Source organism: Sporobolomyces koalae (genome assembly GCF_050403365.1).
Source record: "Sporobolomyces koalae JCM15063 DNA, S_koalae_JCM15063T_v1_ctg1, whole genome shotgun sequence".
NCBI classification, from domain to species: Eukaryota; Fungi; Basidiomycota; class Microbotryomycetes; order Sporidiobolales; family Sporidiobolaceae; genus Sporobolomyces; species Sporobolomyces koalae.
In genome coordinates this window covers 738,804-751,868 of record NW_027481770.1, presented here as the reverse complement: position 1 = coordinate 751,868, position 13,065 = coordinate 738,804, and the positions used below count along the sequence as shown (strand labels likewise).

Below are 13,065 nucleotides of genomic sequence, written 5' to 3'. Positions count from 1 at the left end.
TGAAACAACGAACAAAGAAACAAACGAGAAACAGACAAGATAAGCATAGCTGCGATCTGAGGGACCTGCGCGCAGGCTGAGAAGGCACGCTCGGATACCGACTTCGCTCACATCACGCTCCGCCGCCAACTTTCGATCCCGTCGCGGGGTCCTCCATTGGCCCCTGACACCGCGGCGGCATGCATTTGCATCTGAGCGAGCGCGAGCTGCATCGACGCATCAGGAAGAGGCGGCTGGTACAGCGGTGAAGCCGACGGGAACCCGTACATCGGCATGGGCGGTACAAAGGATTGCGAGGGAAACTGCATCGAAGGGTGCGGTTGGAACGGCTGACCCGAGAATCCTTGCTTGTGCCCAAGCGGCAAGTCGTCCGAATCAGCTCCGTCCGACGCTGCTGTGACGTCCGGATGAAGTACTTCGACGTGATCTGCGTCCAGATCCTCCTCGTCGAGATCGACAATCGTGGCACGGGGCTGGAACCGATCCGAGTACCGCGTCGCCACCACTGCCGGAGGTGCGAGCGACAGGCGGCGCAGAGCGAGAGGCATGTCGTCGTCCTCGGCGCCTTCGGTGGCTTGCATGGTCGAGTACCGCTTGCCGAGAGGCACATCGTCTTCTGATTCGGGATCATCTTGGACCATGGCAGCGAGAGTTGCTTGGTCGGGTGAGGGATTGGCTTGTAAGCGAGAGGTCGTAGTTTCGGGCGAGTGCTGGCGAGGTAGCCGTTCTGCAGCATCTCTTTCAAATTTCGCAGGCGAGATGAGCGCGAGAGATTGGCGCGAGTATCGTCGTCCGAGCGGAACCTCATCCTCGTCCTCCTCATAGGCCCCAGATTCTTCGGTACTTGGCGCACCGGGTAGCGGAAGTTGCCGCATTCTAGGCTCGACGACATGGTCCTGAATGTGGCCCGCAATATCTGGAATTGATTCGGCGTCTTCCGAATCTGAATCATGAAAGCCATTTCCGGCCGCCTGATGCGAGACGCCGCCGAGTGGCCGTGGTCGGAATCCTCCTTCTTCTTCGTCCTCTTCGTCCAGAGGGTCTCTTATCTCCTCCGTTGTCGGCACGAACCAATCCGAACCGGAGGTGGCCAGGCCGAGAGGTATCGATATCGAGGGAGTCGGGCCGTGCTGCATTCGAGCGCCACCTTGGTCTGCAATCACAGGACCACTCGCTGCTATTGGATTCAGGACAGCAATTGATGTGGCTGTCAGCGAATACGGCTTTGAGAGAAATGTACACGGCAGCATCGTACCGGATTGAGACTCTCGCAACAGATCAGCCGGTGTCTTGAATTGACCCGAAGCCAGTTGCTGATCGACCAAGTCCCTGTGTTGGAGGGCTTTGCTGCCCATCTTCTTCTTGAGTCTGCGTCGTTCCTCTCTGATCTGCCGTTTCTCCTCGACTTCCCGAGCCCGGCGCTCGATCTCCTCATTCGCGAGACGTTCTTCCTCTTCCATCTTCCGCGCGGCGGCCAGCTCTCTCTGGTAGAGCAAGTCGGGCCCGAAGATCGACATCCCCGAGCGCGCCTGCGGAGATTGCTTCAAGTTCGGTCTGTTCCGGACCGTGCGTCCAGCTGGCAAGAGCGCGAGCGGAACCTCTTCCTCGCCTTCTGGTACACCTTCGTCAGCCCGCCCTTCGAGTTTTGCGAGTGCACCTTGCGACGCGAGGGATTCGGGAGCTATTGGCGGACTGTCCCTCCAGTCCATCATTCCTCGACGGCCGTCACTTCCAGGAACGTAGGCTCGTTGTTGTGCCTTGAGCAGAGCTTTCCGCTCTTCCATCACGTCCATCAAGCTTCGACCGTACAGCGCTCCGGCCGGCCGCTGCGGTTGATCTTCCTCCGCATCATCCTCGTCCTCGCTGCCCGCCTCGTCTTGACTCGAATCGCCCGAAGGACCCTCTTTCCGGGGTTTCTTGAGCAGTGTCGATCGTTGGCCCGCTAGAGGTGCAGGCATCAACACGACATCTGGACGTCGACCTGCTGCCGTGTTCGAGAATTGGGGTCGCTCCGCCATCTGCCCTTCGCGTTGCACACGAATGACGTTGGGATCAAATCTGGAGGTGAAGACGGAGTTTGTCATGGACATGGCAGAAGGGGGTCGAGTCGGGCCAGAGTCGGTTTGGGAAGCACGCGTCGCTTCAGTGTCATGAGTCGTAGTTCGAAATCGCGAAACCGCGTCCGATTCGTTCGAGTCGGTACGTGGTCTCGGAGAGAATGCAAGCGCACTTCCGGGGCGGGCGAATAAAGAGTCGGTTCGAGCTTTGCCCGGTGGTTTGCTCGATTCGACGAATTCTTCCAGAGAGGCGGACATGGCCGGCAGAAGGGGAAAATCGAGTGCCGTATTGTTGCTCAAGGTTCGACTGCGTTTCTGTCGTTCAATGACCTTGATTCGAGGTCCGTCCGAGTGTTCTTGCAATATGACCTCTGCTCGAGCGCGAGCGTCCGCTTCCTCCTCAGGGGTCAAATCGTTGCCTTGACGCTGAAGTCGTCCTTCGAGCTCGTCGAGGATTGACGCTGAGAACGACTGCCGGCGCTTGTGATCTAGGCCCGGTATCGACTGGGTCTCGAGCACCTCTTGCTCCCCCTCGAGTTCGTCGTGATTCGCGCCTAGCCCGAGCTCTCCTTCCCGCTCGGTCGCGCCCTCGTTCGCGAGGATCCTCCCAGAATCACTTCTCGGGATCGTGCGGAGTCCGACTCCAGTCATGTCTCCCTCGCTGTCGTAGCCAGCCGCGGACGAACCAATGCGGCTCAAGCCCCACTCGTGATCGAGCTGAGCTTCTTCGTCTCGAGTCCACTCCCTCGGTTCGCCTGTACCCAGCGCGAACGAGCTCGACATGCTCATCCTGCGAGACATGACGGGACTCGAAGCGGTTGCCGAGTAGGCGCCAGGGCGCACGACCGCGGCGTCATCGTCGTCGAACCCGTTCGCGATCATCTCGAAACTTCCGTCGGTCGATCCCACTCGAGAGAACGACAGAGAGCTGTTTGTAGTCGCATCGGTGAGAAGGTGCTCGAACGGTTGCAGGAGGGCCGAAGCGTGAAGAGCGCTCGTCGAGTTGGGATCTTCGGCTGCAATGCGCCGGCCCCGGGGCCAAGCGCGTCAGGATCTTGCTGAACCAAAGAAGCCTGGCATGTCCAAGCAATTCGAGAGACTTACCTAGGAGGAATGCAGCGAGTCGAACTCGTTCGCGTTCTCGTTCAACTTGAGTCGGGTCGAGCGGCCCGAATCGATCGATAGCGTTGCCGCCCGGCGGCAATGGGGACGCCAGTGCTAATCAAGCGCTTAGGCGCGCCTTGCGAAGAAGTCGCAAGATGATTCCGAGAGTGGTGACGAAACGGCACGCGGCGCTGCGCGCGTGAGCACTTGAATATTCTTTGAATCCTGACGCGCGCTCTGCCGACAACTCTCGGAAATCATACTCGCGCGCAGAAAAGACGGTACGAGATATGTATAAAAGTGCAGAGTACGGGAGAGAGAGAGAAAGTGTACGCGAAACTCGCTGTATCCTCTAAGGTAGGTCTAGCGCAATCTGGCAAAGCAGCAGAGGAGGTATTCGGGCGGTACAGATCAAAAAGGAGGGGGAACCGAAACAGGACTGTCTAAAGAGGATGAATCTTGAGGCGAGAGCTGCTTAGAACTTGTCGCGCGAGTACTCCTTGGTGAAGAACCTGAGCAAAGAACGACCGTCGTCAGTTTCTGAACTTCTTCCAACCGTTTTTGAGGGAATCAGAACTCACTCCTTGTTGATGGCGTGCATCTTGGTGTTGGTTCCGGGCTCAACGTTGTTCCAGGGCTAAAATCGTGGCACATATGTCAGCTTCCATCGTCTGCATGTTGACTTGGCGATCTGACCATCAACGGACCTCGGGGTTTCCGTCTGTTCGATTCAGCAGAAGGGTCAGCAAGAAGCCCTGCGTTGTCATGGCTTCGGAGAGAGACGACTCACGTCGGTCCCAGATAACGTCAGGTCCGCGAGCGAGGCGGGTGAGGTACCAAGCAGCACCGAAGCAAGCTGATAGTCACAAGCGGAAGGAACATCAGGGTCAGTGCCAAAGTCGGGCAGGGCAAGTTCGGAAGGTGTGATTGTGGGCTCACCGGTACCGACAACGGCAACAATGGGGAGCGCGGCCGGCTCGTACCAGATTTGCCAGAAGCTGCAATCACGGCGGCATAGTCATTGAGAGATCGGCACGAGGCGGTGGCGAAGCGGGATGGATCGGGACACAGTTGAGAACGAGATGTAATCGGATCGTCAGCATCCGGCACAGCCAAGCGTCGCGACAACAGTGACTCACGTCTTCTTGGCTTGCTGAGCAGCTTGCTGCGCGGTCGAGGCCTGGCGGACACCACGGAGCGAGAGTTGACGTGCGTTGCGGGCGGCGAGAGGACCAATCATCTTGATCTGGAGGCGTGAAGGGAGGGCGTGCAAGGGGTACAAGTGGTGAAACAGAGTACAGGCGATAGTCAATACAGGGCAAGCGTGTGCGTACAAGTGAAGAAGCGAGGAGGCTGGAGGACAGGAGCCTTTGTTGGCACTCGAGCAAAAATCGCGTCGACCGGGCCTCGGCCGTGGCGGCGAAAACGTTCAGTATCCCTCGCACGGAATAATCGCCTCACGATTCCGTAACTCGGCGAAGGACGGCACCCTTGGCAGTGCGAGGCTTCAAGCCTCTGGGCCGCTCCTCACCATCGATCTGTGCGGCGACGTTTCGCCACCTGAATGCCGTGTGCGCTCGTGCCGTGTAACCCGAGCGCTAAGATAGAGTCTTCGAGCGCGACAATTGTTTCTCATATCGCGTAGGCTAGCTCTGGGCCAGGACAAATAGTCGCATGCACTTCTGACTATCTCGAACGCGCTCGTCAACTTGCTTGAAAGACTGGGCCAAAAAAGACAATGCAACATAAAATCAGGCTTGACTGACGACGGGAAAATCAAGGTACGCTAGAACACCAAAGAGGAGAAGGATACATGGGTCGTGAGGAGAGAAGGGGTAAATGGATCATTAGGGAGGGTATCGGTGAGGTTTTCAATTTTTTGCGCTCAGACGACAAAGACGGGGCCAGCCGAACAGCACGCCGAGCCGACAAAGTTGAGCAGGTGCAGGCGTGCAGCGACCGGTCGAGGAACCTCGGTCGGCTTGATGTACCGACGCGGGCGCTGGTTCTGGTGCTGAAGCTGGCGCGGCGTGCCGTGCGTGGTCGTCGTTATGTACATGTCTTCCTCTTGGCCTTCAGAGTCTGACTCGTCCTCGTCGTCTTCCTCCTCTTCGGCGAGCACGGGCACAGCGGCGCTTGCGAGACCGAGCTTGGCCGTCGCGGGCGCAGGCAGGGAAGACGCGCTGCTCGAAGCTGAGGGGGACCAGCCTCCGATCGAGCCGATCAGCGCGCCAAACGACAGACGAGAGAGCGACTTGTTGCCCGAAACGGACGAAGAGATGGATTGCGAAGGAGAAGCGAGAGGAGCGCGCTGCTGTTGGCTCGAGAGAGCAACCGTGACGAGGGCAGACGGCGAGACCGGAGGCGCCTTCATGGCGTGTTGACCCGAGAACCGGCGAGCATGAGGGTTCATGCGGTCAAGGGGACGAGGCGAGGAGGGTCGGCGGGCGTGGTTGCGCGCGGACATTGATCCGTTCGAGACGTGCCCGTCGCGAGTCGAGAGTACGGTGAGGTCGTCCTCGTCGACATCGAGGCTTGCCGAGAGGAAAGGCGGGAGGATGTTGTCCGAGATGGGCAGCGGAGGAAGCGAGTCGTGCTTGTTGTAGCCAAAGAAGGACGAATCCTCCTCTTCGTACGAGACTCGGGACGAGCAAACGCTACCCTTGGGGAACTGCAGGTGCAAAAGGAAGCGGAAAAGTCAGTACAGGAATCGGCGGAAAAGAAGTAGGCCTGCGCGAAAAATACTCACACTCCAGTGGCGGATGAAAGAGTGGGAGCGGTTGTGATCGCTCGAAATCTTGTCCGGAGTCTTCGGCATCATGTCCGACGTCGTCGAGCTCGAAAGTTGCGAACCGGATGAATCGAGCCTGACGCGATCGTCGTGACTCAGCGAGTTGCCGCCAAGTGCAGCTTCCTCGTCTTCCTCGTCCTCCTCGGCGAGCGTGTCGAGTTGACCGAGAGCAGCAGCAACGTCTGAATCGCGACCGCGGACCGAGTTGGGCGCGGAGCCGAACGCCGAAGGAATGCTGTTGAAAGACGAGTGACCGGATCGAGGCGAGGACAACTTGTTCGAGAACGAGTCCTCCAAGTCAGTGCCGATCGAGGTGTCTTCGGTCGTGTTGCCAGAGAACGAGTGACCGAATGACGAGCCGGACATCATGCTTGCATCCGAAGTCGTCTTGGACTGGTGGTAGTGCGAGCCGAGCGAAAACTCTTCATCATCGTCTTCGTCATCGCCGACCATCATGCCCATGTCGAGCGCGACACTATCGGATCGTTGAGGTTGTTGCTGCGAAGCAGGTTGCGATTGGTACTGTTGCGGCGACTGGACCTCGCTAACGACTTCCCGGACGCGCTCTTCGAGCATCCTCTCGACCTCCTTCCTCGTCTCGCCGTGGTCGCCGCGCTCGCGCTCGAGCGCCGCGACGAGAGTGTAGATCTGGTCCCGCATCTCGCCAATGAGCTTGCCTTGAGCCTCAGCCAGTGTCTCATCCTCGCGCTCCTTCTTGAGGCTCGCCTCGAGCTTGTTGCATCGCAGGCGCCAGCCATCGACGTCTTCGCGGAGCGAGTCGCGCTCGTCGGTGAGGTCGGTGACTGCTTCTTTCGCCATCGACACTTCTCGCTGCAGCCCTTCGGCTTCGATCCTGCGCGCGTTGCGTTCGTCTTCGAGCTGTCGTTCGAGGTCGGCAATGCGCGATCGCATCTCGCCGGCTTCTTCAGACATCTTCTTCTCGAATTCGGCAATCTCGAGCGCATGAGTCGATTCAAGGCGCGAGCGTTGCAACTCGAGCTGTTCGAGTTGAGAGCGGAGAGTCGCGAGTTCGGCTTCATAGTGCGCCGAGTTCGAGTTGCCGAGCACAGAGGGAGGGCGCGAGTCATACGACTCTTCCTCCTCGTCGACTTCGAGGTCACCGAAGCCACCAGTTACGCCGAAGGGGAAGCTCGAGTAGTTGGCAGTCGAGACGGTCGGACTGGTCGGTACAGGATGACTGTTTGAGGTGAAAGAGAAACGCGAGATGCGCTTTTGTCCCTCAAGAGTTGCAGAGTCGGTTCGGTAGGAGAGCGAGGAGCGTTTGGCTGGCGGCAATGCAGACAATCGACGAGGGGTCGTTTGTGCGTTCAAAGCGTTGGTTCCGACAGAGGCTGATCTCGAAGGGTATCGGCGATCTAGAGCCGAAGCCGTCGTGGTTGAGCTCGGATGACCGATCGAGAGCGAGCGGAGACCGCCTTTCTGTTTCGAGCCGGAAGCGGTGGACAGATTGGGAGAGACTGGCAGTCCGTTGCCGAGCTGCGAGGCAGCGAGCGAGTGGAAGACAGAAATGTGACGCTTCTCGCCGGGAGAATGCGCAGCGCGCTCGTCGACGGGAGACGGAGGACCGCTCGCGCGTAGTCCAAAAGGCGAGCTTGGTGGAGGGCCCTCGGAGGAGAACGTGGACGCGAGCGAGAGAGACAGCGGTCGGATCGAGGAACGCCGCGGGTTCACCGCTGGGTCATCCTTGGATCGGATGCTGTCGGCTCGCTTCCGTGGCGACCGACCATTGCCCCGTCGAGGCGACGAGACTGGAGTCGATGTTCGTCGCTCGTCATACTCTTCCTCGTCTTCTTCCTCGATACCTCCCAATTCCATCGCGCCCTGACCACCAGCCGCGGCAAAGGTCGCTGCGTTTCCGATAGAGCCCCAGCTGTTGCGCTTGGCCGACACGCCTACGCCGAGACCGATCATCGGACTGGACGAAAAGCCTTGGTTTGCGGGGAGCGGGCTGAGGGCGGTACCTTGGACTGGCATCGGAGCCGCAAGCAGTTCACCGGGTTGCTCGTTGCCGAGCGAGATCACAGGCGAGGGAGCAGCGACGCGGCCTTCGAGCGCTTCTAGGGCCGATTGTCGGGTCTGCTCAGGCGACATGGATCCTTCGTCTTCGAATCTCCCTCGCTCTTTGAGCGCTTCGAGCACCTGGCGCGGGTCGTTCGACCATGCTGGAAGAGATGCGGGCGCCGGAGGCAGAGGAGACCGGGACGCGGCAGATGCGGGGGAAACGGCACCGTGCGTGGCTGGTGGCGCAAAGGACGAGACGGTAGCGTGGAGACTGCTTGGTAGTGGCAGGTTGGTACCAGAGACGATTTCCAGGGATTCGCGGAAGTTTGCGACGGATGATCGTCGAGTGTGACGCGAGCCGTGACGACCGTGGTTGGCAGGAGCGCCCGGGGCGGGCGCGGGAGGGAGCGGAGTCGACGCTTGAAGTGGGAGGTTCGCGAGCTGGGCGGAAGCAGGGCGGACCGAGTCGGCCGAGGACGGAAACACTCGTTGCTGTTGCCAACTCGGAGGGGCATTGAGGCCAGAGAAACGAGAGGGTCCCGCAATTGTAGGGGTTTGTTCTTGTAGGTCCTCTTCGACCGTGGGCGCGGGAGCCGACTTTGAAATCGAAATCGACGCTCTCGATCGCGTGTGTCCGTGTCCCGCTGCTTTGCCGCCAACTTGGAAACTGCTGATCGAGCCTCGCGATGCGCGCGATCGCGACAGTCGCTTGCTGTGACTCTTTACTCCGTCTCCCGCCAAGAAGCCGGTTTTTGAGAGAGACCTGCGATGCTGGTGCAGTCCCGTCACATCCGCTCGCGAAGATATCGAAGCGTTCGAGAGCAAAGTCGATTGTCGTCGCGAGTCTCGCCGCGGGGATGCCGAGTCGGTCGAGATGGCAGAAGTCGAGGCGGTGGACGCGCGCTGAGAAGTTCGGGCTCTGTACAGCTTGAGCTGTTGGGCGCACAGAGGCAAGAAACGCGTGAGTTGGGGCCGCAGGCGTATGGGGTTCACGAAACGCGAACACGCACCTTCTTCTTGGCTGCGAGGAGCCTGTCCTCGCGTTCCTTTGCAGCGGCATCTTTGCCAGCGAGAGAGTATGCGAGCGCAGCGGTCGACATGATGGACGTGAAACTGTAGGAAGAGGTAGAGTGAGCCACGCGAGGCAAGCGAGCAAGCGAGTCTCTTACCGAGTGGTCGAAGCTGGAGTGCACTGCACGCCGAGCTGTCTGTACTTGACAGGGCGGGAAAAGCGAGAGTCGGACAGGCGAGGGATGAAACGACTGTGCGGATGCTGTGCTGGCGTTTGATCACAAAGGGGCAACGACCGTCAATCTCTCGCTCGAGCCAGTGACAAACCCACGTGCGAGATCAGGCAGACGGACACAAGAACTCACTCAAGCGACCTGTGTGTCCTGCTACGCGTAAAGACCCAGATTCGAGAGAGGGCTGGTTCTCGTCACTGCGGCGCGTGAGCCGATTCTTGCGCGTCGAGCGTTCCGGATCCGAGGCGAGCGTGCTTTGCTAGAGGTGTATCCGTGTCAGTCTTTGATGCCCTCAATCGAGTGTCGAAGCGCGCAGACGGCAGGACTGGTGGTGACGGACGTGAGAGACAGAGACACGGGAAGAGAGACAGTCGCGCGCGCGTGCCGGCGAGGGAATGTGCTCAGGCGAGTGGCTCGAAACGGTCGTCTGTCGCTGCGGGGCACGGCGTTTGCGCGTTCTTGGTAGACGGGAAGAGAGCGAGAGGTGTAAGCAAAGCGCACAACACTCGGGATGGTGATGGCGTCGGGAATCCTCCCCTTATTAGACAGGGAGAGAGACTGGAACCGTTCCGCGTTAGGAAGGTGTCACTGAGACATTTCGTGTTTCCCAGCCATCTCGCTTATTTCTCCAGGTCACACTGCCGAGATCTGCGTCTCGAGCTCGTCCAGAGCGAGCAGGACTATGCGCGCGCAATACCATTCTCGCCAGCGAAGTCGCTTCGGGGTCGATGCGCGTTTGAACAGTAATGGCAATTTTAGTCTCATAGTTATTATAATTCTCGCGTTTCCGCTCTCTCAGGCTGCTCTCCTCCGATAGCACCACGCGAGAGCAAGCATGGAACCCGTAGCGAGAGCCAAGGTGGGAAAGAAAGAAAAACCCACGGGGCACATGTGTGGTCGAGGATTGAGCGATATTTCAAGTACCCAAAAGTGAACAGAGCCTTATGCTGACCACAGTCGCAAACAGGACTCAACAGGCAAGCCAAAAACAAACAAAAAACGACGAGACGATGTAGAAAGAGGAAGAGCGACTGCATCCAACTGAATCGCAAGAGGCGAACGAAGGTAAGGTAAAAGGAAAACGCCTGCTCGAAAAGTACAGATACTGGCAAATGACGACATGGGAAATGGTTCGAGGGTAAGGCAGAGGCGGTGGTTTCGAGAAAAATCAAACGGGAACGGGATCATTGCGGAGACGGGTTATGCGAGAAACTGGGTAACGGCGATACAGACGATTGACGGATTATGCTGCGGTCAAAGCACTCGATGGTGACGGCTTGGCTGCTGTTGCGGCCGGTGGCGGAGGCGTTGACGATGCCGAAGGGATGTTGGGTGGCGTAGAGGAGACAGAGTTGGTTGACGGCAGAGATGCAGTTGACGCCGCGGCGGGCGTGGAAGGTTCCATAACGGCAATGAAAGGCTCGGTTCTAGACACGAGTGTCGGTCAGTGAAGACTTTCAAGTCCGTATCAAGCAAATGCAGACGTACCTGATGAACCGCGGAACTTGGTCCGTTGCGAGCAGCCGAAAGATATGCTCCTGTATCCGTTCGTACTGCCTCAACAAGGTCTGAACCTGAGTTGCCCGAAGCGGCGGGATCGCTTCCTGTGCATCGGCATCTGCGCCGGTGCTCTTCGCGCCCACTTCAGCCAGGCATCGGTTGACGTAGTTGACAACATCAGCACGCAGATTGTGATCAATGTTGAGCTCGTTCGGCGATAATGGCGCGAGATAGTTGTTGTAGATATGCAGAGCGGCGGCAACGAGATTCTGCTGGTGAGTCACCATGGCGTTCGAGGCTGTGATACCTTGCTTGCGCTTCGACGAGGCGCCAACCGCGGAAGAGGTCGTCGAGAACCGCCGCCGGAAGTCGCTCACTTCAATCCAGAATCCGAGGTTTTCGTCGCAGTAGTTGGCGCGCAGGAAGTCTCTGAACAGGCTTCGAAGTTGAGGGTCGTCGAGAATCGCTCGCAGCCGAGTCGTCGTCGAGTGCTGATCTTTGTTCCATGTCGTAGTTGCCGCCTTGTCATGCAGACCTGATTTGAACAGGTCCGCCATTCCCTTCTTCCCGACAATCGACCCCTCAATGTTGCTCAACCCGGGTCCCGAGCCGATGGTGTCCGGTTGCGGCGAGCTGATTGCGGAATTGGATCTCTCACCCGAACTGATGGTAGATTTCGAGTCGTCGTCCCGTCCTGCGAGGCTAGCCGAATCGCGCTTCCCACCTCCCGCATCTGACGAGACCTTGACGTCGGGCCCTGCTCTCAGCACTCCCGCACCTTCTCCTGGTGTTGTTGCCACCCGCTGCCCCTCTTCTGTAATACGGTACAGCACCCGCGGTCCGTATCGGTACTCTGCGGCTTGGCCCGTACTTCCGACGACTTCTGATACGGTGACCCGGTCCCCGGTCCTCGAGCGATCCGCATACAGCGCGACCAGCCCATAGCGAGTCATATGCGCCATGAGCTCGCCGGCTTCCTCGCGGCAGCAACAGGTGGCATAGTCCAGCAGCCAGTCGACTGCACCGGTCGACGAGAATACTCGCTTCGTCACGACGACGGCTCCAGTCTTGGTCTTTTCCGTCACGTCCTGAAGTTCGCATCCGTTTCCCCTGTCGAAACCGTCGGGGAGTTTGACGTTCTCGAGGAACGGGCGAGTCACGCTGCTGTTCCGGCCTTCGTCGCGATGTTCCGAGACATAGTTCGGCTGCCGCCCGCCCGCAAAGCGACGGAACACAACCTCGACCACGGATCGAGATATGTGGATCTCGTCGTCCGCCTGGCGCCGCTCGAGGTGGAGGAGCTTCATGCAGATGGGTTGGGTAGTGAATACGGGGATCAGGTGATCCGCCGAGATGCCGTTTTTCGTGATGAACCGCTCGAGGATGTGTAGCCCTTTGGGCGTGATCTGGTAGATACCGCGGTCTTTGAAATTGGGTGTAGTCGGATCCGCGGCGTTCTCGATCAGCCGTGCGTCCATGAAGTGCTGGCAAATCCCTTTTGCGATGTCGCGAGACATGGAGAAAGTCGTTGTTGTCGTCGTCGTGACAATACGCTGCGGATCATTCGGATCGGTGGTCCGATTCGATTGCGAGAAGCGCAACGAGGCGAGGTTGGCGGCGGCATCGTCGGTCGTGAAGGCATTGCTGTACGTGCGGAAGAACCGGGTTCGGTCTGACAGGTCGAGCGAGACCATGAGGGTCGCGAAGAGGTCGTGAGTATCCTGGAAGGGCGCGAGAGGTCAGCGATCGTGCAGTGGGACGATCCGGGAAGGGACGCGAACCTTGCAGAAGGGATTCCCTCGCCGGCCAGTCTTGAGCCTGTCACGTGCAGAACTAGCGATGTCAGTATCTAGCTCGTCGGTCGGAAGGAGAGCAGGAGGGAGCTTGCATGTGGCTGCTCTGTTGCTGCCGGGGGCGCGCCTCGGCTGACCTGGATTGCGCGGACATGGTGACGGGCGTGCAGAAGAGGCGAGGCGGATCAAGCGAGAGTCGCGCGCGAGTCTCAGAGGGAAAGAATAGATCGAGCAGAAGAAGAGAGTCGGCGGTTCGATCAGTAGTCGAGCTGCACGGGCTGACCGCTGCCGAAGGGTGCGAGGGACAAGGTGCGAGCGGCCACGGCTGACGATCACCTGGACAATGGGGCCCGAAGTCGGGAGAGCTGTGCGTTCGGTGAGTGGAGAAGGTGTGTGCTGCTTGACGACAAGGCTGAAGGCGAGCGAGCCCGGCACGGTGCTGGGGGTCAGATCACTGGCGGTGCTGTGCCATCGCGGCGAGAGGAGGACATCGGACAGGTCAGCACCGAGGCGCAACGCATCCCGTTCGCGGGATCTGGGGGTGAGAGAGGCTG

General features: G+C 59.1%; 4 protein-coding genes across 4 annotated transcripts; all 4 read right to left on the bottom strand.

The window, feature by feature from the left end:
* Positions 1–107: 107 nt before the first annotated feature.
* Positions 108–2,939, bottom strand: JCM15063_003437 (uncharacterized protein; the record flags this gene model as incomplete). Its single annotated transcript, XM_076675358.1, has 1 exon — positions 108–2,939. The coding sequence occupies one exon, from the start codon at positions 2,937–2,939 to the stop codon at positions 108–110; it is 2,832 nt and encodes a 943-aa protein (XP_076537442.1).
* A 697-nt stretch (positions 2,940–3,636) lies between these two features.
* JCM15063_003436 (NDUFA4 family protein) lies at positions 3,637–4,401 on the bottom strand (the record flags this gene model as incomplete). Its single annotated transcript, XM_076675357.1, has 6 exons — positions 3,637–3,673; positions 3,743–3,798; positions 3,869–3,882; positions 3,952–4,017; positions 4,101–4,159; positions 4,301–4,401. 6 exons carry the CDS (start codon positions 4,399–4,401, stop codon positions 3,637–3,639), a joined length of 333 nt encoding a protein of 110 aa, XP_076537441.1.
* Positions 4,402–5,046: 645 nt separating this feature from the next.
* JCM15063_003435 (uncharacterized protein) lies at positions 5,047–9,074 on the bottom strand (the record flags this gene model as incomplete). The annotated part of the gene is made up of 3 exons (XM_076675356.1): positions 5,047–5,832; positions 5,911–8,907; positions 8,985–9,074. 3 exons carry the CDS (start codon positions 9,072–9,074, stop codon positions 5,047–5,049), a joined length of 3,873 nt encoding a protein of 1,290 aa, XP_076537440.1.
* Positions 9,075–10,461: 1,387 nt separating this feature from the next.
* On the bottom strand, positions 10,462–12,665 carry SST2 (GTPase-activating protein SST2; the record flags this gene model as incomplete). The annotated part of the gene is made up of 4 exons (XM_076675355.1): positions 10,462–10,645; positions 10,707–12,439; positions 12,500–12,536; positions 12,607–12,665. 4 exons carry the CDS (start codon positions 12,663–12,665, stop codon positions 10,462–10,464), a joined length of 2,013 nt encoding a protein of 670 aa, XP_076537439.1.
* Between the last annotated feature and the right edge of the window lie 400 nt (positions 12,666–13,065).